General features: G+C 38.5%; 1 protein-coding gene across 1 annotated transcript in view; it reads right to left on the reverse strand.

Annotated features, from left to right (window-relative positions):
* The window catches only part of FBN2 (fibrillin 2), a 320,766-nt gene that overhangs the window by 273,601 nt on the left and 22,154 nt on the right, over positions 1-25,011 (reverse strand). The window contains exons 4-5 of the mRNA XM_073625060.1: positions 22,208-22,303; positions 4,877-4,972 (exon numbers count right to left, since the gene is read on the reverse strand). Coding sequence (XP_073481161.1) covers positions 4,877-4,972; positions 22,208-22,303 — 192 coding nt within the window. The remainder of the gene's footprint in view (positions 1-4,876; positions 4,973-22,207; positions 22,304-25,011) is intronic.

A 25,011-nucleotide genomic window follows, 5' to 3' on the forward strand; every position in this document is an offset into this window, starting at 1 on the left:
GAACAGTGTTTCCTAATTTTACCTTGCTGTTTTAAATATAGATTCCTCTTCTTACCCTCACTATCTAACCTCCTGGGAACAAGAGCTGTGAGATACCCTTGCAGAGGACCAAATTCTTAACCTCCCTGGCGGTATTCCCGAGTCTGGCTCGGAGTGGATTTTACATACCAAAAGCGGTATCCCCGAGCCAGACTCGGGCTTGCATCGCAGGATCCAGGAAGAGTTTACTTACCTTGTCCCCTGGTTCCTGCGATGTCTCCCCGCTGTGATCGGCGAGCCGCTGTGTCTCGCTCGATTCACAGTGCCGAGCTCCGTTCCCTGCGAGCGTTGCGACGCACGGGGACGGAGTTCGGCGGTAAATTCAAAAGTGAAACACATAGTATAGATACAGCATACTGTAATCTTACAGATTACAGTACTGTATCAAATAACTACACATCCCCTTTGTCCCTAGTGGTCTGCCCAGTGTCCTGCATGCAGTTTTATATATATAAAACTGTTCTTACTGCCAGGAAACTGGAGATTGTCCATAGCAACCAAAACTGTCTCTTTACATCAAAAGTGGTTTTAGACCAGCTAGAAAAAAGCGATAATAAATTATAATCACTTGCAGAATTGAGCGATAGTGATTTGTGGGGAGATCCGTCATCAAACACTAAAAGTAATAAAAGCTAAAATTCTGCAACTGTGCAAATTTCAGTGTTTTTGATTTGATTACATTATTATATAATTTTTATTATTATTATATTATTATGTGTTTTAATTATTTATAGTTATTTATTATATTATAATTTTTTATTTCGTTTTTCAAACTTTATCATACCCGGGATGTCTACTAGACTCTTGTTTGGACAGATTTAAGTGAACTATTCCTAAGAATTACAGGCCTACAATATAAAACGCCAAATTTCTGTGCAAAATAATTGTACCGCTTTCAGCACCTAAAATCTGAAATAATCATACCGCCAGGGAGGTTAAGACTCTGCAGTTGTCCCATGTCTCCTCCAATTCATTGAAGATGACGGAAGTGAATTACAAATTATTATCCTATTGGTATTACACACCTGCTAAACTTCACAGAATGTTCCTCGAAGTTTCGAATTGCTGCTAGAGAGGTTGTGGTTTGGTTGCCATGCATGCCCACATCTGGTTAGATTTTCTGCATATAGGCCCTTACTGGATCTCTATTTTGCAATGGATTTCTATTGTACAAGGCAGTAACATTCAAGACAAACCATGGGCATTTTTCTTTCACTGTACAAGGGAACCTACAGGCTGATAGGAACATTCCATCATCCCTCACCTATTAAAAGTAGCCAAATCCCTCATACCAACTTATTGGAAACAGAAGTCTATTCCTACCATTAAACATTGGTTTCAAACAACTGATCATATCTACCTAATAGAAGAGCTTACACATGAATCTTACAACTTAACCCCCATTTTCAATAAGATATGGGCTTGTTGGTTTGCTTTTAAATGTACTTCTTCTTACTTGGATATTATGTCTGCTCCTTGAGTGTGGATTCTATGTGTATCCAAATGATTTCTCAGATGCTGATTTCGTTTAAAGCTCCTACATCGGAGACCTTCCCTACTCTCTTCCCTTTACCTTCTCCGCCTTCCCTTTTTTCTTACCTTCTTACCTCCCTCTCTTTACTTTTCTTTTTCTCTCTTACATCAGAGTTTGTTTTAATATTTTATTAGTTGATAGTTGTAGCTCTGTAAATATACGGTTTGGTATATATGGTTTGGTTACACATATTATTATACTACACTGATATTGTACACATGGTTTATTATGTCTACCCTGTCTGTAAACTCTTTAGCTTCCTCAAAAAGTTTAATGACTTCATCCATCTGACACTTTGTACTATCCATTTTGTACTTTGTAAACTTGTTTCAATAAAAATGAATTAAACAAAACAAACAAAAACATAAAGCTCCTAGCTCCAAGCTCCCTTTCCCTGCAAAGAGACTACTGATGGGCCATAACACTCATATCTTCATGCTGCTGCTCATCAACAAACATGCATCAAATTGTATTTAGCTATTCCATGGACAAGTATGAGAGCATAGTGGTAAATATAGAATAATGTTGCTGCATCTTTCAGTGAAATCAAATTGCAAACTCACAAAATGGACTTCTTCCTTGCTGGTATGATAAACAAATATTATTTAGTTGTTGTTGGATGAGAAAGAAATGCCTGTTTTTTCATGCCAGTGTTTTGTTAAAAATAAAAATCCCATTCAAGTAAAACAGCCAGTCTGTCTGCCATACAAAACGTTTCCTGTAGTATTTTAGAAAAATGTAATTGCAATGCACACTTTAATAGTAACTAAGAAAACATAAAGAACCAATAAAGCATTACCAAGCTTTGTCTAACTCTAGGTTCACATTTATGCGGTTTCGGTCGATGCGGTTTTCAGGTGCATTTTTGAACATGTGTTTTTTTATGCATTTTGGCGGGTGGCCCCACCTCTTAACTATTTAAGAACTGTCACACGGCAGAGCAGGTAGACAGCGGGAGTCTTTGATATGAGGGGGGCTTTCTTTTTCTTTTTTTTTGGGTTCGGTGGTGTGGCGGGCATCGTGAATGAGGATGGATCTACACCAGGGGACATATTGTTTTATTTTTTAATAACAGACTTGTAGTGTCTTTATTCACTTTTTACACTTTTTTAGGGGTACTACCCATTTACATAAGGGGGGCGGGATCTGTGGGCCCCCTTGTTAAAGGGAGCTTACAGATTCTGATAAGCCTCCTGCCCGCAGACCCCCACAACTACTGGCCAGGGTTGTGGGGAAGAGGCCCTTGTCCCCATCAACATGGTGACAAAGTGATTTGGGGTGGGGGGGCAGAGCCCCCCTGCCCAAAGCACCCCCCATGTTGAGGGCATATGGCCTGGTATGGTTCAGGAGGGGGAGCGCTGGCTCGTCCCCTCACTTTCCTGACCTGCAGGGTCTGGTATGGATTTTGGGGGGGACCCCATGCCATTTAAAAAAAAAATGGGGGTTTTCCTCAAAATCCATACCCCACCCAAGGGGCATGGTATGGATTGGGGGGACCCACACTGTTTTTTTGATGATTTTTTTATTGCTGCCAATGCTTGTTTTTACATTCAGCTGTCAGCGGGGAAGCCTACTGAGAGCTGATGACTCATTAGTTGTTAAGGTCATGGCGGCCGGCTTCCCAGCCCGCTCCTTAACAATCTGCTTTAGACACTGGGGATTATTTACGAAAGGCAAATCCACTTTGCACTTCAAGTGCACTGAAAGTGCACTTGGAAGTGCACTAATAGTGCACTTGGAAGTGCTGTCGCTGTAGATCTGAGGGGAAGATCTGAAATGAGGGGAAGCTCTGCTGATTTTATCATCCAATCATGTGCAAGCTAAAATGCTGTTTTTTGTTTTCCTTTATGTCCCCCTCAGATCTACAGCGACTACACTTAAAAGTGCACTTGCAGTGCACTTTCAAGTGCACTTGCAGTGCAAAGTGGATTTGCGTTTTGTAAATACCCCCCAGTGTGTTATGTAGAGGAAAAAAAATGCAAAATGCAAAACGCATTTAAAATGCATCAAAAACGCAACACTTGCATTTTTGGAGCGGGTCCATTGAAGTCTATTATAAGCAAAACCCAATCTGTTGCCAGGAAAAAAGTCCCTGATCCTTTGCAATAACGAATCGTCTGAAAAACGCATAGGTGTGAACATGCACCATAGGAAACCATTTTAAATGGACTGTAGTGTATATCTGCAAACTGCAAAACGCACTTAACAATGCATAGGTGTGAACCTAGGGTAAAGCAAAAATCTTGATATTGATGTCACTGTTTTTTCATTGTTAATAATAAATAATGTTATCAACCAGCATTTAGGCCACTGAAAATAAATTATTATCTTGCAGCAACATTTATAAATGCTTACTTTTTCTAATAGCAATATAAGAAAAAATGTACAAATATATTTTTACCATTATATTGCAGGACAATAAATAATAGCTATATTAACAGTTATATAAAGTGTTTTTTTTTAACCACACAGTATTCAACAATGAGAAACTTCAAAGCTACACTTGTTGTTAAAGTAAAACAAACATAAAAATTTGTCACAAAGAAAACCCTGTTTCTTTTCCTTTATTATATATTTTTGTTACTGAAAGAAATATGTCTTCATTCTGCTGCACACATACAGTATAAACCATCCACTTTAAAATGAAACTGCTCTTTTAGCCACATCTCAAATATGTACTGTAACTCCCCATGAGTATTGATATACATACTGTTGGGGAGCAGGTTACCATTGCCCAATAAATGCCAAATACAATGACATGTGGCAGGCCTTTAAGAAAAAAGAAATGTTGTTGTATTACCGCCACATTAGACAAAGTAGGGTTGATTTACTAAAGGCAAATAGACGGTGCACTTTCCAAAGTGCAGGTGTTCCACAGCTTAGTAAATGAGGCAAAGCTTCACTTTGCAAAGAGTACCCAATCACGTGCAATGAAAAAAAAAACTGCAGTTTTGCTTGCACATGATTGGATGATGGAAGTCAGCAGAGCTTCTGCTCATTTACTAAGCTGTGGAGCAACTGCTTTTGCAGAGTGCAACTGCACTTAGCAAAGTGCACAGTGTATTTGCCTTTAGTAAATCAACACCAAAATGTCAGCAGTTGTATCAAAAATAGCAAAAGCGAGAACATACTGCAGTTCCCCAACTTCATGCAACAAAATGTTAGCAAACCTATTATTAAAATCAGTGGATTATTTCATACCAGCACTCATAAACTGTAAAATATATACAGTATATTAACAGTGAACATTGAAAAAAACAAGAAACTTTATTGTTTAACAACAACAGACATGTCATAGCTTACCTCTCTCACACTGAGGTCCAGTAAATCCATACACGCAAGCACATCGATTATGTCCAATACAACGTCCTCCATTTTGGCAGGTATTTTCACAGACAGCTGCAAAATATATTTATTTTAAATTACAAAAGCCTGGTAACATTAATACTGCAAACACATTTTATTTTTATACATTTGATGTTTTTTTCCCTGCATAGAGTAATAAACAATAATTAAAACATTGCACTTACTGTATGTAGTGTATGCATTACCATATCCAGGTTATGCATTTAAGGCAGTCCATTAATTTAGAATGGGCTGCCACACACAGCAATGAAAAAAGAAACAGAATTGAATTTTTTTAAGTTCTCTGCACCACAACAAACCTACTGTATGTATTCCTTGGGGGGCCTTTGAAAATAAATTGAATTGCAATGCTTTGCACAAAGTACCATGCATTACTGTGCATTACTGGTGCTCAAGAGAAAGGGCATGGGGCAGCGATGGCAATTGTAGGGGCTTAGGGATAAATGAAAAGTACAAACAATAATTCACAGTGGTAAAACCTCCTACAGATACAGCTACAAATCGTTATTAGAACCAGCCTGTACATACTGTATGTGTTCTGAGAAGTGTTCTTGCAGCATCCAGTTGTGAATTAGTGATCCTGAATTTTGGTTTGCAATAAACCTTTCAAAGGGGGTTAGGCTGGCCATACATTATACAATTTTCTGTACAATTTTCTGTAAATTTTCTTTAGATTTACCTTCAACTATATAATGGAAGGGCCTGCCTAATTGGATACAATTGAAAGTGTTGTTTAGTTTTGTCCTCATATTATACGGTTTTCGGTAAATCTAAGGGAAATTTGTACAAGAAAATTGAACATGTATGGCCAGCCTTATTTACTAAAACTGGGCAGTTCAAAATCTGGGGCAACTCTGCAAATAAATCAAACAGCGTCCAGGTTTTATTGACAAAGCTTAATTGAACAAGCTGAAGTTAGAAGCTGATTGGCTACTATTATGCACAGCTCCACCAGATTCTTTCCATGCACCAGTTTTAGTAAATCTACCTCATAGTGTCAAAGTCTACCCCTCTCTGTACCATTAGTACTCTCTTATATTTTAGATATTACATTTCAGTAAATTGACATATCTCGTGTCAAAGCATACCAAAATATATCTTTACTAGTGCATCAAATGTTTAGCCAGAAAATAGAGAAATGGAGGTGCTCATTATCTATCAGGATTTTATTACTGCCTGTGTCCCTCATGGCCACATTTCCTTTCATTTTCTTTTACCAAAACAAGAAGAGAGGGAAAATCTTTCCAACAGGGACTCATATTGCAATAAAAACTCAACAGAGTCTGTAATCCTTCCCAAATCTAGATCGAATTGACCTTTCAATGCACTCATTTTGAATCCGACAAAATCAAACAGTACACTGACACCGGAAATCAATTTCGTTTTTTGTTTTCTCAAAACTGTTATGAATGTTTGCTCATACTTGCATGTCACACTTTCTGCAGTACCTTTTTAGAATAGTTCTAGATATCTTCAACTGCAGGTTGTCTGCTAACCTGTTTTTTTTAATTTTCTAATGAAGAACCATTGTTTTTCACAGTGATGCAGCAATAGGAGGATATGATGCATGTGTATATGCGCATGTGGATCTTAAGGCAAAGGATAATTAATAACTGTTAGGTGGTATACTAACATTTGACACCACTGAATGTACCTTTTTAGTGAAGTGAAAATTCATGTCAATTGCATATTACAGGAGAGAGTGATAGTATGAGCATTTGGCAAATGGGTTACCAAGCATAATGCTTTTGGATCAATGTTATTATTTATTTTACATAAAATGTATAGACTGATATTGTTTATAATGTTTTCATTATAAAATTCCTATAAAATCTTTATTTCCCAAATAGTCATTTAATACAATGCACTTCCATGACACTGTAGGGGCTATTTACTAAAGCTGGCAAGTGTAAAATCAGGTGCAACTCTGCATAGAAACCAATCCGCTTCCAGATTTTATTATCAAAACTTAATTGAACAAGCTGAAGTTAGAAGCTGATTGGTTACCATGCACAGCTGCACCAGATGCTGCATCTGTCCCCCGGCATCTCTGCACTAAGAACCAAACCATCGAACATTGCTGATGGCTCGGTTCTCTCACCTCCCCGAGTGGAGAGCTGCTGACTGTCAATCAGCGGCTCTCCTGCACTGCTCCCCCACACTCACTGGAGTGCTGAGCTGTGGAAGGACGGGGAGCGTCAGTCTCAGTGGGGAGCTGAGAGGCTGAGACGGCTATCAGTCCAGGCACCTGGCGGATCCAGACTTCATTGTCGTGATGACATGGTGCCTGGACTGATTCCAGTGACGTCAGCAGAGAGAAGACTTCAGACCGCTCTCTGCTGAAAATGGGTCACAGAAGTCCAAAACTAATTGCACTTCTGTGACCCTTAGGAGAAGCTCAGCCTAACGAGCTCAGGCTGGACTTCTCCTTTAAGTTTTAAAAAAAAAAAATGGAAACTGATTGGTTTCTAAGCAGAGCTGCACTGGATTTTGCACTCTCCAGTCTTAAAAAATCAACCCCACTGTTTTCATATCATACAGAGCTCTCTAATAAGGAAGCCCCACACTGCCCAACCGTAATTGCCTCTCTAAAACAAATTTCCTACAAGGCAGTATGAGATAGGGGATAGTGGGTGACATGTTCTTGTTCTGACTTAATTGTTTGTGTATATGATGTGGCCAGACCTGTAGAGCAGCAGATCAGATTAAAGGCTATTAACAGTATAATAGTAAGTTACTCAACTGTAGCAGCAGAAAGCAGATTCAACACACCCTAGCTGGAAGTGGTAAATATGAAGAATCTATGTCCAATATTTCATGTATTTATAAGAATGCTCACAGATAACAGTGAATGTTAACTTTTGGTTTATTACTAAGTAAGAGAGAGCAGTCAAAATTAGCCTAAAACAACTGACAAATAATCCTCTTTAGCAGACCTAGAGAGTATTTATCACTGTGGCAATTGCCAGAACTGAGAAGTATAAGTCACAACCTGCTACATGAAACTATTACCTGAAACTACTTCAAAAAGTAAAACTTTTGTTTTCAAATCACTAGCTGCAACAGAAATGAGAGACAAAGTAGCAACAGTAGTCTGGTAGCTTTTTTTAATATTCATACCATTGCTAAGCTCAAGTCTAGCAATTTAAGTGCCTCACTAAAAAGGTTTCGAAACAAGCCCAGTTTCACACATACGCAGTGTACAGTAATGGAAACATGTGTAGATAGATTATAAGCAAGGTTGTGACCTCTCCCCTACAGCCGAGTCTTTGGAAGTCGTGTTGTAAAAAACAAAGGTTTTATGTCTTACTCCCTTCACCGGGATTGTAGGAGATCAAAAGCTTGGCCAAGAACCACACACAACAGCAAAAGCACAAGCCAAGATGGCCAAAAGATAGCCAACTAGAGTGCTCAAAGACCATAAAAGTAAAGATCGTTAAAAAAAACCCCATATCTTTCCTTTACAGTGATCTGAGTAATACAGACTGTCAAGGGCATAAAGTTTTGCTAAATCATATTTTAATACTGCCTACATTATAAATAATTAGATGCAGGTGTAAAATTAATAAATCACAGATGTTTAAAATGTTTCTTTTTCTAATATAATTTGTTTCGGAGACAAAACTGGAATTTCTTTGTCTTCCTTTCAACTGCAGATAGGAACAGCTACGATATTTAATATTTTTACTATTCCTAATTTACTTGAGCCAATCACGTTGACACATGCTATATGGTCCAGCTTATCGTATTCTATTTTTAAAGATTGGTCTGGTATTAATGTCCCTCTACCTTTTTTTATGTTGTTTAGAAAAAACCCACATCTGGATTCCAGAGTTCATGACTAGAGATTATTATCATATACCGATTGTAACCTGACCTACGGGAGAGACCATCTCTTTTTGTGGAAGATTTGGTTCATATACTGAGCGCAGACATGACAACATTCACTGGTATCTCCCTACAGGGCCAAGTAGTGACGTAAAGGTTTGCAGAAGGAACCAATGAGCGACATAGGGGAAATAGGACTTCTCAAAGTGTTGATTTATGAAAAAAAAAAAAAAAAACCTGCTGGGAATTTCTCTGCATTAGAGAGGAGTCCAGTGGTGTTGGCAGAAGGAGAGGTGGGAATTCCCAACTAGGGCACTACCAGTCTGAAATCTGCGTGTTCTCCCTCTGCCTGTCTGAGTTTCCTCCCACACTCCAAAGACATGCTGGTAGGTAAATTGGCTGCTGTCTAAACTGTGCATGTGAGGGACCTTTGATTGTAAGCTCCTTTGGGCAGGCACTGATATAAATGTATATTATGTAAAGCATTGTGTACATTGTCACCATTAAATAAATACCTGAAATAAATTTAAAAAAAAATAAATATTATTTGATTTTTTATATACAGTTAAAAGTGTAAGGCGCCCCATACATTGCTCAGTTTTTTCATTCAACCAGTAGATTGATGGGAAAAAAAACTGACCCGATTTCCCCATCCACATATTTGAGGTCAATGGGACAATCCTCCCTTTGAGCTATTGTATTCTGACAGCGGGGAAGACTACTCAGCCATCAGAAAAAATTAAAAGGTGAACTAACACCCTACACCTTCCCCACCTCCCTGGTCCCAGCTGTACTTACCTCCATGGGCGATGAGCTGTCACTGCCAATGCAGCAGATGTAGCAGTCTGGGTTTTTGAAATCCCTGCTCTTTTCCCCCTTCTTTCTGGAAGGCTTCTAGGACTGATCAGAGCAATTCTGACTGGTTAAAGTAGTCATATGCTTACACAGACCAATCAGAATCACTCGTTTTCATCCTAGAAGCCTACAGAAAGAAGGGGAAGTAGAGCAGGGATTTTAAATGCTCTGACCGCTACAAAGCCTGCTTGGGCAATGGCTTGTATTGTGTTTGTGTACACTAAAAAGCATTTGAATGTATAATTTCCTGAAAATGTGTATAAATGACTTTACAAATACAATGCAGAAACAATCATTGTATTCCCCAAGGTCTCTGTTTTCAGAAAATGTATAATGTTTAGACATGTGCACATTCGTTTTCGTCGTCCGAATTTCAGGTATTTTCATTATCGTTTTAACAAACTATAACGAAAGTGCAGAATCCGAAAAACAAAAGATCCGACATAAACAGATGCTTTATTTTCGTTTTCTTGTGACAACAGTTCGATATATATAGGAGATTCGACATGATGCTGACAATAACAATCTGTGTCCATCGAACCTGTGGTTGAATGTGCCTAACCTTAACTCTATTAGTCCAAGATTATTCTACATAGAGAGAAAAGATTTGACATAGAGAGAAAAGATTCGACATAGAGAGAAAAGATCGCTGCTGGAATTGGGTGGGGGAAGTAAAATAAAAATAATGATAATGATGAATGTTATTGGCTGATTGTAACCAAAGAGGAGGGGCAGTAAAATAGCTAGAACTAAGTACACATGTACAGCCAACTTACTTTCACTTACGATTTGCTAGCAGAGAGAGAGACACACACACTGAATCATTTCAGAAGACAGTCAATCTTAGCTGGTCCGTTTGTCAGAGAACCTGAATTATTTAGCAATTAAGCATAAGCACAGCAGCAGAACAATAGTGAAGCAAGCTACAGTTCAACTTAACTTTTTCATAATAAACTGCTGCTATTGTGTTAGTGTTGTGAACTTGATAGTGATACTAGTGTTGCTAGTGATAACCTCAGAGGCTGCCCATGTTGTGTGTGTGTGTGTGTGTGGGGGGGGGGATTTATTATTATTGATTCTATATTATAGATTGAGATGCTATATAGATTCTATATACCCTATCTTGTTACCTGTCTGATCAGTGATCACTATCACCAGTCCATTTTCTGTTTGAACTATATACATTCAACATGAACGACGAAGATTCGACATAGCAGCTAAACATTCGACAGACATCATAAGCCTTCAATTTAGATTCAACCTTAATTAATTTGGATTTTTGGACGAATGCAATTTTTAACGAAAAACAAAATATATAAAAATGAATTTCGGGAATAACTAAATAAATTTATTTTTCGGACGAAAACGAAATTCCGAAACAAAATATTTCAGTGTGCACATGTCTAATAATGTTTCATGGTTCTAAGTAATTTTTTAGAAAACAAATGCTGATTTTAACATGTATGTGAGAAATGTCAAAATTGGCTCAGGTGGCTAAATAGTGGTAAGTGGTTAAATAATGTTTGTATTAATCTACCTGGAATTCTGACTTAAAAGAGAAGTAAAGAATTTTTTTTTTCTGCAGATTTATTCTTACCTACTTGGAGGCAGCATGGGTCTGATGCTGCATCTGTCCCCTGGCGCCTCTGCACTGAGAACCGAGCGATCTAACACTGGCGATTACTCGGTTTTCAGAGCTCCGTGAGCAGAGAGCTGTACACTGTCAGTCACGGCTCTCTGCGCTTCTCCCTCCTCACTCATTAGAGTGCTGGGATGTGGAGGGGGTGGAGCGACCGTCTCAGACTCTCAGCGGCTCACTGAGAGGCTAAGACTGGTGTCAGTCCAGGCACCTGGCAGATTCAGACTCCCATGGCCGTGATGACTTTAATCTGCTCTCTGCTGCAAACGGTCACAGAAGTGCAAAACGAATTGCACTCCAGTGATCCATAGGAGAAGTACAGCCAAATTAACTTTGGCTATACTTCTCCTTTAACCGCTTCCCGACCATCTGCCACAACTGCCACAGTTATACTGCTATAAGTTGGCTCCCCTGTGGGAGCCGTCGTAGCTATACATCGGCACGTGGGGTCAGGATAGCAGGCACGCGCGCGCTGCGCAGCGGGGGTGCCAATGCTTGTGGCCGACAATCGTGATGACCGCTGGGCATGAGCGATCGTGACCAGGAGACACAGAACAGGGACGAATGTGTGTAAACACACACTTCCCTGTTCTGTTCTGATAGGAGTGACAGATCATGTGTTCCTATTACGATCCATCACTTCCTCTAGTCAGTCCCCTCCCTCTTCAGTTAGAATTACCTCCCAGGGAACACAGTTAACCCCTAGATCACCCCCTAGTGTTAACCTCTTCACTGCCAGTGACATTTTTACAGTAATCAATGCATTTTTATAGCATTGATCCCTGTATTAATGCCAATGGTCCCAAAAATGTGTCAAAATTGTCCGATGTGTCCGCCATAATGTCGCAGTCATGAAAAAAATCGCAGATTGCCGCCATTACTAGTAAAAAAAAATTAATAAAAATGCTATAAATCTATCCCCTTTTTTGTAGATGCTATAACTTTTGAGCAAATCAATCAATATATGCTTATTGTGATTTTTTTTACCAAAAATATGTAGAAGAATACATATCGAACTAAAAAAAAATTTGCTTTTTTTAAAAAAAATGGGAATATTTATTATAGCAAAAAGTACAAAATAATGCGTTTTTTTTAAAAATTGTCGCTCTTTTTTTGTTTATAGCGCAAGAAATAAGAACCACAGAGGCGATCAAATACCACCAAAAGAAAGCTCTATTTGTGGGAAAAAAAAGACGTCAATTTTGTTTGGGTGCAACGTTGCACGACCGTGCAATTGTCAGTTAAAGCGTGCAGTGGCGAATCGCAAACTCTGTTAATAAATGTTATTAAATAAATAAAATAAATAATCTTATTTGCTCCCTTTTGTTAAATATACCATTGAAAGTCTTATATCTGCTCGACAAGTGCAAACAAGCTGATAGCTTCCCATGCTCTCTGCCTCTAGACAGTTATCATAGCACTGTTCCTAGCTATCTCATGGACTACAAAACAAAAGACAAGAAGGTATTATGTAGTGCCAAGGCAGTGGTATGTAGTGCTAACTCACTCCCATTAATAGGGTAACAACGGTGTCCAGCACGCTTGTCACCATAAGCCCCGGTTCACACTATAACCCGCATGTGAATTTCACAGGAACCACACTGCATTCCTGTGCAATTCACACGTGATTTAGTGTGGTGCGATATGAGCCTATTCACTCTGAATGGGTTCAAATCATACCGCATTGCACCAAAGAAGTGTAGTCACCTTTTTTGGAGCTGCAACGCAACCAGATCACATGGTTGTTTTGTATCATGCAATCTGGCAGATTGCAGGCAAACCCCACTGCATTTGGGGTGTCATTACCTTTGTAATGACACCCGCAGCAGATCGCAAACACAGTATGATTGCGATGCAGTGTGGGAAACATGCATTACCCGCACCACATACATGTGAAGATAGGCTAAGACAGGAAGTGTGCTAATATCAGGATTACCAGGTTAAAAAGTAAGGAAAAAAATTAAAAACAAACAAAAAAACAAAAAAACAAATGCAGTTACCAATTTTAGGGGCCAGTAAACTGCAATACTGGTCATTGTTGTTCTTGGGTTTAGATACACTTTAGGCTTGTCTTTCTAAACCCTTTCCTTCAATATGTGAGTCACTAACACAGAAAAAGTTTGCAGATCATGTCCTCTCAGTTTTCTGTGGCATTCCTGATCTGCGTGCTTGTTTTAGTCAGTATGTGCAGAAGGTACAGATTCAGCATAACAGCCAGGCAAATGGTATTTAACCCGCATATGCTTCTCCTGACAGGTTTTCTTTACTCACTGCAATACTTGCACTAACTATGTATCTTTCAGCAAAAACTTAATTGAAAATGGTAGAGATTCAAAACAAGACCTCACACATCCCTATATGACTGGAATAAGCTTGCGCTTGCCCTGGTGGGTAGGCACTAAGCCTAACAAGCTGTGCAATGAAATCTGACAGCTTTGCTTTTGGGCATTGGATTTTGCCCAGCTCTTCACCGAGAATGGTTGTTTGGGCTCACGAAATGAACAATGTTTTGGCTAGGTTGTCAAATTTCTCGATCATCTATTTTCTTATGGCATTTTTAGAGAAATATATTTTTTTGCATAAAAAAAAAAAGTTTTACATAGTGCAGACTGGGTCCAAGTTCCATAAAATAAAATATGTGCAACGGATAACCCTTGCTGTGCACAACTTGCCTATCCAAGATCAACAACAAAGAGTAACCACAATCTGTCTACTGCTGCCTACACCCAAGGACACACACAGTGCAATTTGTGAAGGGAATGTATAGTGGTTTTTATATACTTAGGGTTTATGCGTTAATTATATTTTAATAAGGAAAAGTTTGCATATTAATATTTTATTCTCATATACAACCAGCAGGTGGGGTTCAATGCTTATTTTCACCAGTTTTTCCGGTTTACCTAGCCACCTGCTATTAAAGGTGTTTTGTTTACAGAGTTCAGTGACTCAAGTTCAAATTTTACACTCCAAGCAAATAAAATAAAAGCTATAACTCCCCTGACTCCCCCATACACCTCTACTCTCAAGGCCTCATGGTTTTGATCAGAGACAGAAGCTGTGTCAAGCATTAAGTCCTTGTTCACATCAATACGATTTGTCTTGGGATTTCAAAGTTGCATGAAAAGTCGCACCCTATTTTCGGCGATGGAACCGTTTAAATCATTGTGATTCAAGTCACAGCAACTTTGAAAAAAGGTTCCTGCACTACTTTTCTGTGATTTCTTTGTGACTTGCATTGACTTCTGTAAAATAAAGTCGCAAGTGCCAAAGAAATCGGAAATCCAAATCTCATTGATCTGCGGCTTTTCAATTGCGCTGAAGTAGCGCAATTCTAAAGCCGCACTGGTGTGAACCAGGGCTAAATGTGCATTTGAGAAACAAAAGTTGTGATTAATGTGAGTATAAATAGATATATTAGGCAGGTCAGCAGAACACTCAAAGAACAGAGGAAAGGTAACCCGTTGTTTTTTTTTATTATTGAAGACCATTGTTTGTGCTACTCTGCTGCAAATAATATATATAAAACTGTTTTCTACATTTATTTTTTGCTAAGACACAGCTTCTGTCTAATAAAAGTGTATTAAAAATTACTGTATAGCTAAAGCCAACAATTTTTTTTAATTTTCAGGGATCAGATAAGATTTCCCTTCACTATCTGTCTAGTAGACATGACAGGAAGAAGAAATCTATCCAAGTCATTTATTTTCCTCATTTTCCGATCCACTGACAATAATCAACAGGATGAATAGAGAGTACAAATCTCCCCAGTGGAGAAGCACACTAGTAGTTTTATAATATACCAATGTTCATGTTAAAGGCTAAGTTCACCTTTTTTTTCTTCTAAATTCCAGCTCTCCTATGTACCAATATAGCATTAACGTACTTATTTTGCAAAAATAAAACAGCTTTCTATTATTTCTACACAGGCTTACCTCACTCACTCATAGCTGTTTAAACACACTGCTCAATTACTTTTGTCTTACTTCCTGGACAGACTTTAGGTCAAGACACAGGAAGGAGTTGACCAGCTGAGGGTAGATGATGCAGGGTGTGTGCTAATGAGATCAGCTGGTCAACTCCTTCCTGTGTCATGACCTAAAGTCTGACCAGGAAGTAAGACAGAAGTAATTAAGCAGTGTGTTTAAACAGCTATGAAAAGTGTGAGGTAATCCGGTTTAGAATTAACCTCCCTGGCGGTATGATTATTTCGGATTTTAGGTGCTGAAAGCGGTACCATTATTTTGCATGGAAATTTGGCGTTTTATATTGTAGGTCTGTAAATCTTAACAATAACACACTTAAATCTGTCCAAACCAGAGTCTAGTAGATATCCCGGGTATGATAAAGTTTGAAACACAAAAACATAAATTATAATATAATAAATAAAAATAAATAATTAAAAAAAAAAAAAATAGTAATAAAATAAATTTCCCCACAATTCACTATCGTTCAATTCTGCAAGTGTTCTAATTTACTATCGCTGTTTTCTAGATGGTCTAAAGCCACTTTTGACGTAAAGGGACACTTTTTGGTTGCTATGGACAATCTCCAGTTTCCAGGCAGAAAGAACAGTATATATCATATAAAACTGCATGCAGGGCATGGGCCAAAGCACTGGGGACAAAAGGGATGTGAAATCATTTCATACAGTACTGTAATCTGTAAGATTACAGTACTGTATGTGTTATGATTTTTACTTTTTTTTTAATTTGCCGCCAGGCTCCGCCCCCCTGCGTCGCGCCGCTCGCAGGGAACGGAGCCTGGCACGGAGAGGCTTCGGAGGAGGACGGAGCCCTCGGACACTGCGGGGGACATCGCAGGATCCCGGGGACAAGGTAAGTAACGCCGCCCCAGGATCCTGCAATGCGATCCCGAGTGTGGCTCGGGGTTACCGCTAATGGTACTGAATTTTAACCCCGAGCCACACTCGGGAAAACCGCAAGGGAGGTTAATGGAAAGCTGTTTTATTTTTTCAAAATAAGTACATTAATGCTATATTGGTACATAGGGAAGCTGGAATTTAGAAAAAAAAAAGGTGAACAAAGGTGAACTTAGCCTTTAAGCATCCAATCATTTGAAAAGTTGTTTCCTAAAATTTTAATGCACAATTATGCGTAGAAACACAGATCCACTTCACTACAAGTCATTGCTTTTTATCTCACTTCACACTTTATCAAAGCAGTTCTGATATGTTAAAAGTAAGGATGGGCGAACGGTCCGAGTTGAGCATTGGCTGTTCGGAAGTTCTCCGAACAACCAAATTATAATGTAGTTAATGTAGCCCGCAGAACGACCACAATCCACTGCGCCGCTGCACAGTGCATTGAAAGCCCTGATTGGCTAAAGCAATGAAAGCTTTGCCCAATCAGGGCACAGAGTACTGTCAGAGCCATGATTGGATGCTGTCATGATGACTGTATCCAATCATGGCTTATTGCTCTTAATTCCACCCCACACTATAAAAGTATTCTTTCCATAGTGGCCATTTGTAGTGTGATAGCGGCATGGAGAGAGATAGAACAGGGCTCTGTTCAGTGCTATTAGACAGTTAGTGTGCCATAGTGTGCTATTCTGAATCTATTGTCAGTGTAGAATATCAGTTTAATGTGCATCTAGGAATAGTTCAGTGTGAGTGTAGTGGGACCATTCATCTTTACATTAGTGTGAATGTAGGGATAATTCAGTCATTGTGAGTGTAGTGAGACCATTCATCTTTACATTAGTGTCAATGTAGGGATAGTTCAGTCAGTGTGAGTGTAATGACCGTTTAACACAGTATATTTTATTGCGTTACTGCAAGTTTAACGCCATGTAGTTCTGTGTGTTACTGCAAGTTTAACGTCATATAGTTCTGTGCGTTAATGCACATTTAACGCCATATATTTAATTGCGTTACTGCATGTTTAACGCCATATAGTTCTGTGCATTACTGCAAGTTTAACGCCATATAGTTCTGTGCGTTACTGCAAGTTTAACGCAATATAGTTCTGTGCTGTATAGTTCTGTGCTTTACTGCAAGTTTAACGCCATATAGTGCTGCGTGTTACTGCAAGTTTAACGCAATATAGTTCTGTGCGTTACTGCACGTTTAACACCATATAGTTCTGTGCGTTACTGCAAGTTTAACGCAATATAGTTCTGTGCGTTACTGCAAGTTTAACACCGTATAGTTCTGTGCGTTACTATAAGTTTAACTTCATATAGTTCTGTGCGTTACTGCAAGTTTAACGCCGTATATTTCATTGCGTTACTGCAAGTTTAACGCCGTATAGTTTTGTGCATTACTGCAAGTTTAACGCTGTATATTTCATTGCAATACTGCAAGTTTAATGCCATATATTTTATTGCATTAGTGCAAGTTTAATGCCATATAGTTCTGTGCGTTACTGCAAGTTTAACGCCGTATATTTAAATTTAATTGCGTTACTGCAAGTTTAACGCCATATGGTTCTGTGCGTTACTGCAAGTTTAACACCATATAGTTCTGTGTGTTACTGCAAGTTTAACACTGTATAGTTCTGTGTTACTGCAAGTTTAATGCTGTATATTTCATTGCATTACTGCAAGTTTAATGCCATAAAGTTCTATGCATTACTGCAAGTTTAATGCTGTATAGTTCTGTGAATTACTGCAAGTGTAACACAGTATAGTTATGTGCGTTACTGCAAGTTTAACGCCATATATTTAATTGCGTTACTGCAAGTTTAATGCCGTATATTTCATTGCGTTACTGCAAGCTTAACGCCGTATATTTCATTGCGTTACTGCAAGTTTAACGCCATATAGTTTGGTGCATTACTGCACGTTTGACACAGTATTATGCAGTATATTATAGTGTATCCATGGAGTGAGTCTGTGTTGTGAACACTCAAGTTAAAGTGCACCCAACACCACTTTCCATTGATTAAAGTGCATCCACGTACACATTTACACATCTTTATTACATTTTGTTACTAAGCACCCCCCACTCCCCCATCATGTCTGAGAGGACAGCAAGGAGAGGCAGATAATCCCATGATGCTGTAAGGGGGCCAGCAGCGAATGTGTACTTTAGTACATGTGCAGCCGATTACACTAAATGAATGGGAACTAGTGCGCAAAACCACAATGTGGGCAAGAAAATCTTGAACCTGACGGTAAACCACCCGATGGAGAGCCGCCAACATAGACAGGTCCACTCAGTTCCCCAAAATATAATTAAATAAAAGATATGTGGCGCAATTCCATCAATCAGTAGTACCACTCGAAATATAAAATGTAATGGGCCGAACAAACCCCACCTTCTACAGTAAATATCCGGAGAAAGTACCCAATAAATATTAGCATACCAAGTGAATAAAAAATGGTGGAGATACAATTCTAAGGTATGGGAAAATTTAAAATCTATCAATATACTATCAAGTGCTTAATCAACAATACCAGTTTCCCCTCGTTGAGTAAAAACAAAATATTTTTCTATGTGGATCTGTGAAAAAATAAAACTAACTTCTCAAATAAGATGCTCAAAACCAAAGTACATGTGATAATGATGAATCAGTGCCTTACAAACAAATCAATACCTCATACATATTCACTGTAAATGAAATAAATAAATATATGGATATAAATATGACTAATATGGTAAAGTGACCCTTAATCGTGAGTTTGCATATACAAATATTAAAGTGACAAAATAGTGCAAAGATGTTCAGCATAAAATGTGCAATAATTGATACATGGCCAAATGCAAATTTCAATCGTACCATAAAATTATAATAAATAAGTAATAAAAATAATAAATTAATAGGGCAGCCAATCCCACCACAGGGATGCTGTCCCAAACAGTGACAATAGTGTAGTAAAGTCCAAAAAAGTGCAGTAGTGGTAGGTGTTTTCCACAGCAAAGTCTTTACACACAGTGCTAAACCAATGTGCAGTGATTTTTTCTTTTTTCTATGCACGTTTTAGTGCATCTCCCAAGTGTTTCCCCCAGCCTCTCACCTCCAGAAGCGGCCCCCAATGGGCCAAGTAGAGCGGGTGGATAATAACTAGGAAAGGATGTGTTCCCTGCAGCGTGTCTTTAAGCATCAAATGAGTCTGTCTCTCATCCCCAGCTTCCAGCACTTTCAGCGGTCCCAGCAATTTAATCAAGAACAGAGGAGAGGTCTCATGGTGTAGTATTTAAAACATTTATTTGAAAAAAACGTAATAACTTACATTAAAATAAGCAGCAAACGGTAGATGTAAGCAAAGCTTCCGGGTTCGGCCGTCCCCGTGAAGCGTCGGCACCTGACTCCTCCTACCCTGACGCATTGCGTCACAGCACGTGACTTTATCAAAGGGTAGGAGGAGTCAGGTGCCGACGCTTATTTTAATGTAAGTTATTACGTTTTTTTCAAATAAATGTTTTAAATACTACACCATGAGACCTCTCCTCTGTTCTTGATTAAATTGCTGGGACCGCTGAAAGTGCTGGAAGCTGGGGATGAGAGACAGACTCATTTGATGCTTAAAGACACGCTGCAGGGAACACATCCTTTCCTAGTTATTATCCACCCGCTCTACTTGGCCCATTGGGGGCCGCTTCTGGAGGTGAGAGGCTGGGGGAAACACTTGGGAGATGCACTAAAACGTGCATAGAAAAAAGAAAAAATCACTGCACATTGGTTTAGCACTGTGTGTAAAGACTTTGCTGTGGAAAACACCTACCACTACTGCACTTTTTTGGACTTTACTACACTATTGTCACTGTTTGGGACAGCATCCCTGTGGTGGGATTGGCTGCCCTATTAATTTATTATTTTTATTACTTATTTATTATAATTTTATGGTACGATTGAAATTTGCATTTGGCCATGTATCAATTATTGCACATTTTATGCTGAACATCTTTGCACTATTTTGTCACTTTAATATTTGTATATGCAAACTCACGACTAAGGGTCACTTTACCATATTAGTCATATTTATATCCATATATTTATTTATTTCATTTACAGTGAATATGTATGAGGTATTGATTTGTTTGTAAGGCACTGATTCATCATTATCACATGTACTTTGGTTTTGAGCATCTTATTTGAGAAGTTAGTTTTATTTTTTCACAGATCCACATAGAAAAATATTTTGTTTTTACTCAACGAGGGGAAACTGGTATTGTTGATTAAGCACTTGATAGTATATTGATAGATTTTAAATTTTCCCATACCTTAGAATTGTATCAGCCGATTACACTGTTGCTGTTTGCAAACTTTGTCTCAAGCGCATCAAGCATGGCAAAAACACCAACCATTTGGGTTCCACATGCTTGACTAGGCATTTAACCTCCCACCACTCACACCTTTGGCAAGAGCACCTAAAAGCCATACAAATGGGGCACAAATCTGTCCCTCCTCCATACTCACCTCAGTCTGTCCCTGCTATAGCTCATGGCCTCTCAGCAGCCTCCAATGACAGGGATGATGGTAAAGCACAAGTGTCCCAGGTCCTTACAGCACATCTGCCAGCAGCACACCACCAGCTGCATACTATAACCAGCAAACTTCTCTGGTCCATCTGCTGCAGCGGAAAAAAAAATACAGTCCCTGCCACCCAAATGCCCAGCGTCTAAATGCAAGCTTGTCAAAGCTGCTGGCTCTACAACTTCTTCATTTCTACCTGGTGGATTCTGCCCCCTTCCGTGTATTTGCAGAATGTGCTGTATGACAATGGCAGGCTCTCAGTCACTATTTCTTTTCATGTAAGGCCATTCCATCTCTCTACCATCACATGGAAGAAAAAGAGTTTACACCAGCGCTCAACTAAGGATTATGTGCAAATATAGAAGGGGATGACCAGTTAGTTCAATGTAACCCAGTGCAGCTGAACCACAAGCATATCTGGAGGATATGACATACAGCTACACACAGTAAAAAGAAGTCAGTGCTCATTGGGTTAATAAATGTCAGGTGATTTCCTCAGTGGCAATGGTAAAACATGGACAAGTTTATTAATAGATCACCTAAAAAATACTGAGTTAGAAGACCAGTATTCAAGCATTCGTGCAAAATGCATTGTCACGGCAACAGTACAGCTTGCGTACCACACTGATCCCCGAGCTTCTTCCACACTGCAGTCTTGGCCAGCCTGGGACGTCATCCCAGGCTGGCCAAGTCTGTGGTAGAGACACCAGAATTTATCCAAAAAATCTATAATCTTGTTCCCCGTGTACTACATTGTGGCCTCATTATACAGACTGGCTCCCCAAGCCGTTGCTTGCAAAATAAAGAAAGCTTGCAGGGAAAATGTCATTTTTTGGGCTTTATAAATGCAATTATTGCTGCAGCAGCTTCTATACATGGTACAGATATGCCACTTTACAGGTGGACTAAGGGGACCCCCCAGACACTATATTGAAAAGAATTTTTCATTTTTATACTTTCACGTTAAGCATCAATAAATCACTGCTCATCTAAAAATGACATTTTTTACAAACCTTTTTTTCATTGATAAATGTCCCCCAGGGCAGTACCCTGACCCTCATAGCCATTGTATGCCCAATTACTTGCATATAAGCCTTTAAAATTGGCACTTTTAATTTTTCACATTCGGGTCCCATAGACTTAAACTTTCCCGTTGCTCAAAAGTTCTGGTGCGAACCAAACAGGGGGTAGTTCGACCCATCCCTAGTTGAAAGGTATAACTATAGATGACTGGGCCCCATGACCCAATCATTATACTCCCCATAAGCTCTTCAATTCTCATTTGAAAGTAATGACAGTACTGAGATTATACAAATAAACTATTATTATTCAAATATACAAAATATTACACACATGCATAACTAATACTTTTGCTACACGGATAATGTCATGATTCAGTGAGACTCTAGAAACTCTCCTGTGTTGCTGTCTAAAGATCTGCTATGACTATTGTTATATCCTCAGTCAAGGGCCCTTATAGGAATAGAATTTAGGAAACATACTTACGTTGACCACAGTGTGCTCCAGCATAACCCTTTGGACATTGACAATGATCCTCTACACATGTTCCTCCATTCATGCATCGGATGCCACACTGAGGGACTGTAATAATAAATACGTGGTTACATTATCTTAAAAAAGAGTTTTATGTGGGGGACTGTAAATGTAAAATCTGTGATGTCAGAAATACAATTTGTTTCATTTAGGGTGGGATTTACTAAGATAAATGAAATGGCAAGAACCTGTATTTTTCTTCAACCAGTCATGTATGTTAAGTATACAATATTTAAAGAAAAAAAAAAAAAGTTTTCATTGTGGATGAAATAGGAAATGTCTCTGTCAGTTTTTTTCACCTGTGTACCATTGCAGAGATTTCCTAGTTGTAAAGTTTGATTTTCTTGTTTGACCGGGGTAATGTCTTAAGTATTCACCAATGGTAATTGGTAATAGGGAAACTCATTGAAGCACAAATATAGCCCAACTCTAGCCTAAACATTTCTTTTGTTTTTAATATAGTGGGTCAGTACTTCTGTCAAAAATAGTGATATTCACAATCAGTGCAATTACTTTGTGTTATAAACTATCCTCAATTTACAAATGTTGCCCGCCTGAACACTGTATGGTAATTCCACAACACCAAACAGATACATATATAACCAAAACAGGGTAGCGCAACACTTATTCATATCCTCATATAAATCCCCCGCAAAAGAAAATCCTACTACCCAAACAATACAAAGTAATGGAAAATAGTGAATATATATATATATATATATATATATATATATATATATATATATATATATATATATATATATATATATACAGTCAAGTGTTCATAACTTATATAAATATAAATAATGACATATTATATATAAATTTCAGTGTTTGCAAATTTTAAAAATATAGTCTAGTGTCCATAAATAGAAGTAAAAAAAAATACCTTGTGTCTTCACTCTTCATGCATATGTGCACATCCCCTGACAGGTGAAAAACCTGCTCACCTCAATAATATCAAAACACCCTCATTATTGTTATCCCAATAATTCCATAAATGCTGCTCCTTAGGGATCACCACCTCAATCCTCCTCAGTCTATACAGGACAACAGTACCCTCTGTTTCCAGATGTAATCATAGGGCTCCAATCTTATGTCATATAGAACATAAAGGCACAGACATAGTGTACTCTGTCCTACATCTTTTTCAAATACCCTGCAAAATATTACACTTACAGTAAAAAAACCTCTCAAAGTGCTTTATAAATCCAGTTATCTGCCTGCTCTCCACAGCACTCGTCGAGACTTTGGAGTGACATCACGGGCTTGGCTCCTCCCTTCTAGAAGCATTGCACCCCCTGATTGGGCTTCCTCAGTAGGTGGGGAGCCAAACAACTTGAGCCCTTAAGTAGCTTCTTCCTTTATATACATTACAAATTATACATAATCTATGAGGCAGTTAAGGCCGATTAAACTTCCAGCTGCTGCTTGATAGATTATGTGTGTATATGTTGTTGTGAATATGAAGGCGGAAGCTACTTAAGGGCTTGGGTTGTTTGGTTCGCTGCCTACTGAGGAAGCCCAAGCACGGGGCACAACATGCCTAGGAGGGAGGAGCCTAGCGCATGATATCATGCCAAAGTCTCAGTGAGTACTGTGGTAAGCAGGCAGATGATTGGATTTTGTATAGCGCTTTGAGAGTTTTTTTTCCTGTAAGTGTAATGCTTTGCGAGGTGTTTGAATAAAGGTGTAAGAGGGAGTACACTATGTCTGTGCCTTTCTGTTCTATGTGACATGCGATTGGAGCCCTATGATTACATCTGAAAACAGAGGGTATAGTTGTCTGGTATAGGCTGAGGAGGATTGAGGTGGTGGAGTGGCATTATTGGGATAGCAATGATGAGAGTGTTTTGATATCATTGAGGTAAGGAGGTTTTTCACCTGGTGGTGGATGTGCATATGCATGAAGAGTGAAGACACAGGGTGTTTTTTCTCCTTTCTGTTTATGGACACTGGACTATATTTATATAATTTGTGAATACTGGACTTTATATATATTTTGTCACCATTTATATTTTTATAAGTTGTGAACACTTGACTATATATGTCGAAACTGTGTATATATACTGTGTGTATATACTGTGTGTGTGTGTATATATATATATATATATATATATATATATATATAAAACTTTTTTTTATATTTTTTTTTATTATTATTTCACAATTTTTTGTTTCTTTGTATTGTTTAGGTAGTAGGAATTTCTTTTGTGTGGGATTTATATAAGGATATGAATTAGTGTTCCATACACTTGTTATAAAAGTATGAAAGTACTTCCTGTCCCAAAGACACCAGGATAAGAAATGATAAGGTAGGCAGATGTCATTGTCTTTTTTTAGCACCAGCTTAGTTGAGTTTTGTAACAAAAATGTAAGTAAAAAAAAAAATCACTTATAGATGTAAACAATCATACTAAATTTAAAATCTTTTTCAAAATGTAAAAAACACTGCGCCTGGAGCCAGGCTTTAAATTATAGTGCATGAACAACTCTGAAGCATTTTTAGATGTAACATTTCTGATGGGTCTAACAATCTAGTTCTGTGGCTGTCAACTTACTATATAGGTATGGGAGCCTCAAATGGGGTCTTTAAAAGGACCTTAAATGGAACCCTTAATATCTCTAGGGAGCCTTAAACACAGTATTTATTATACAGAATGTAATGCTAAAGAAGACTGTCACAGACTGAAGACTTACTAGAGGAAATGGTCAGAGACTGTTATACAGGAGTGCATGGGGGCTGAAATCATGCT

This window comes from Aquarana catesbeiana, linkage group LG01, assembly GCF_042186555.1.
Source record: "Aquarana catesbeiana isolate 2022-GZ linkage group LG01, ASM4218655v1, whole genome shotgun sequence".
NCBI lineage: Eukaryota > Metazoa > Chordata > Amphibia > Anura > Ranidae > Aquarana > Aquarana catesbeiana.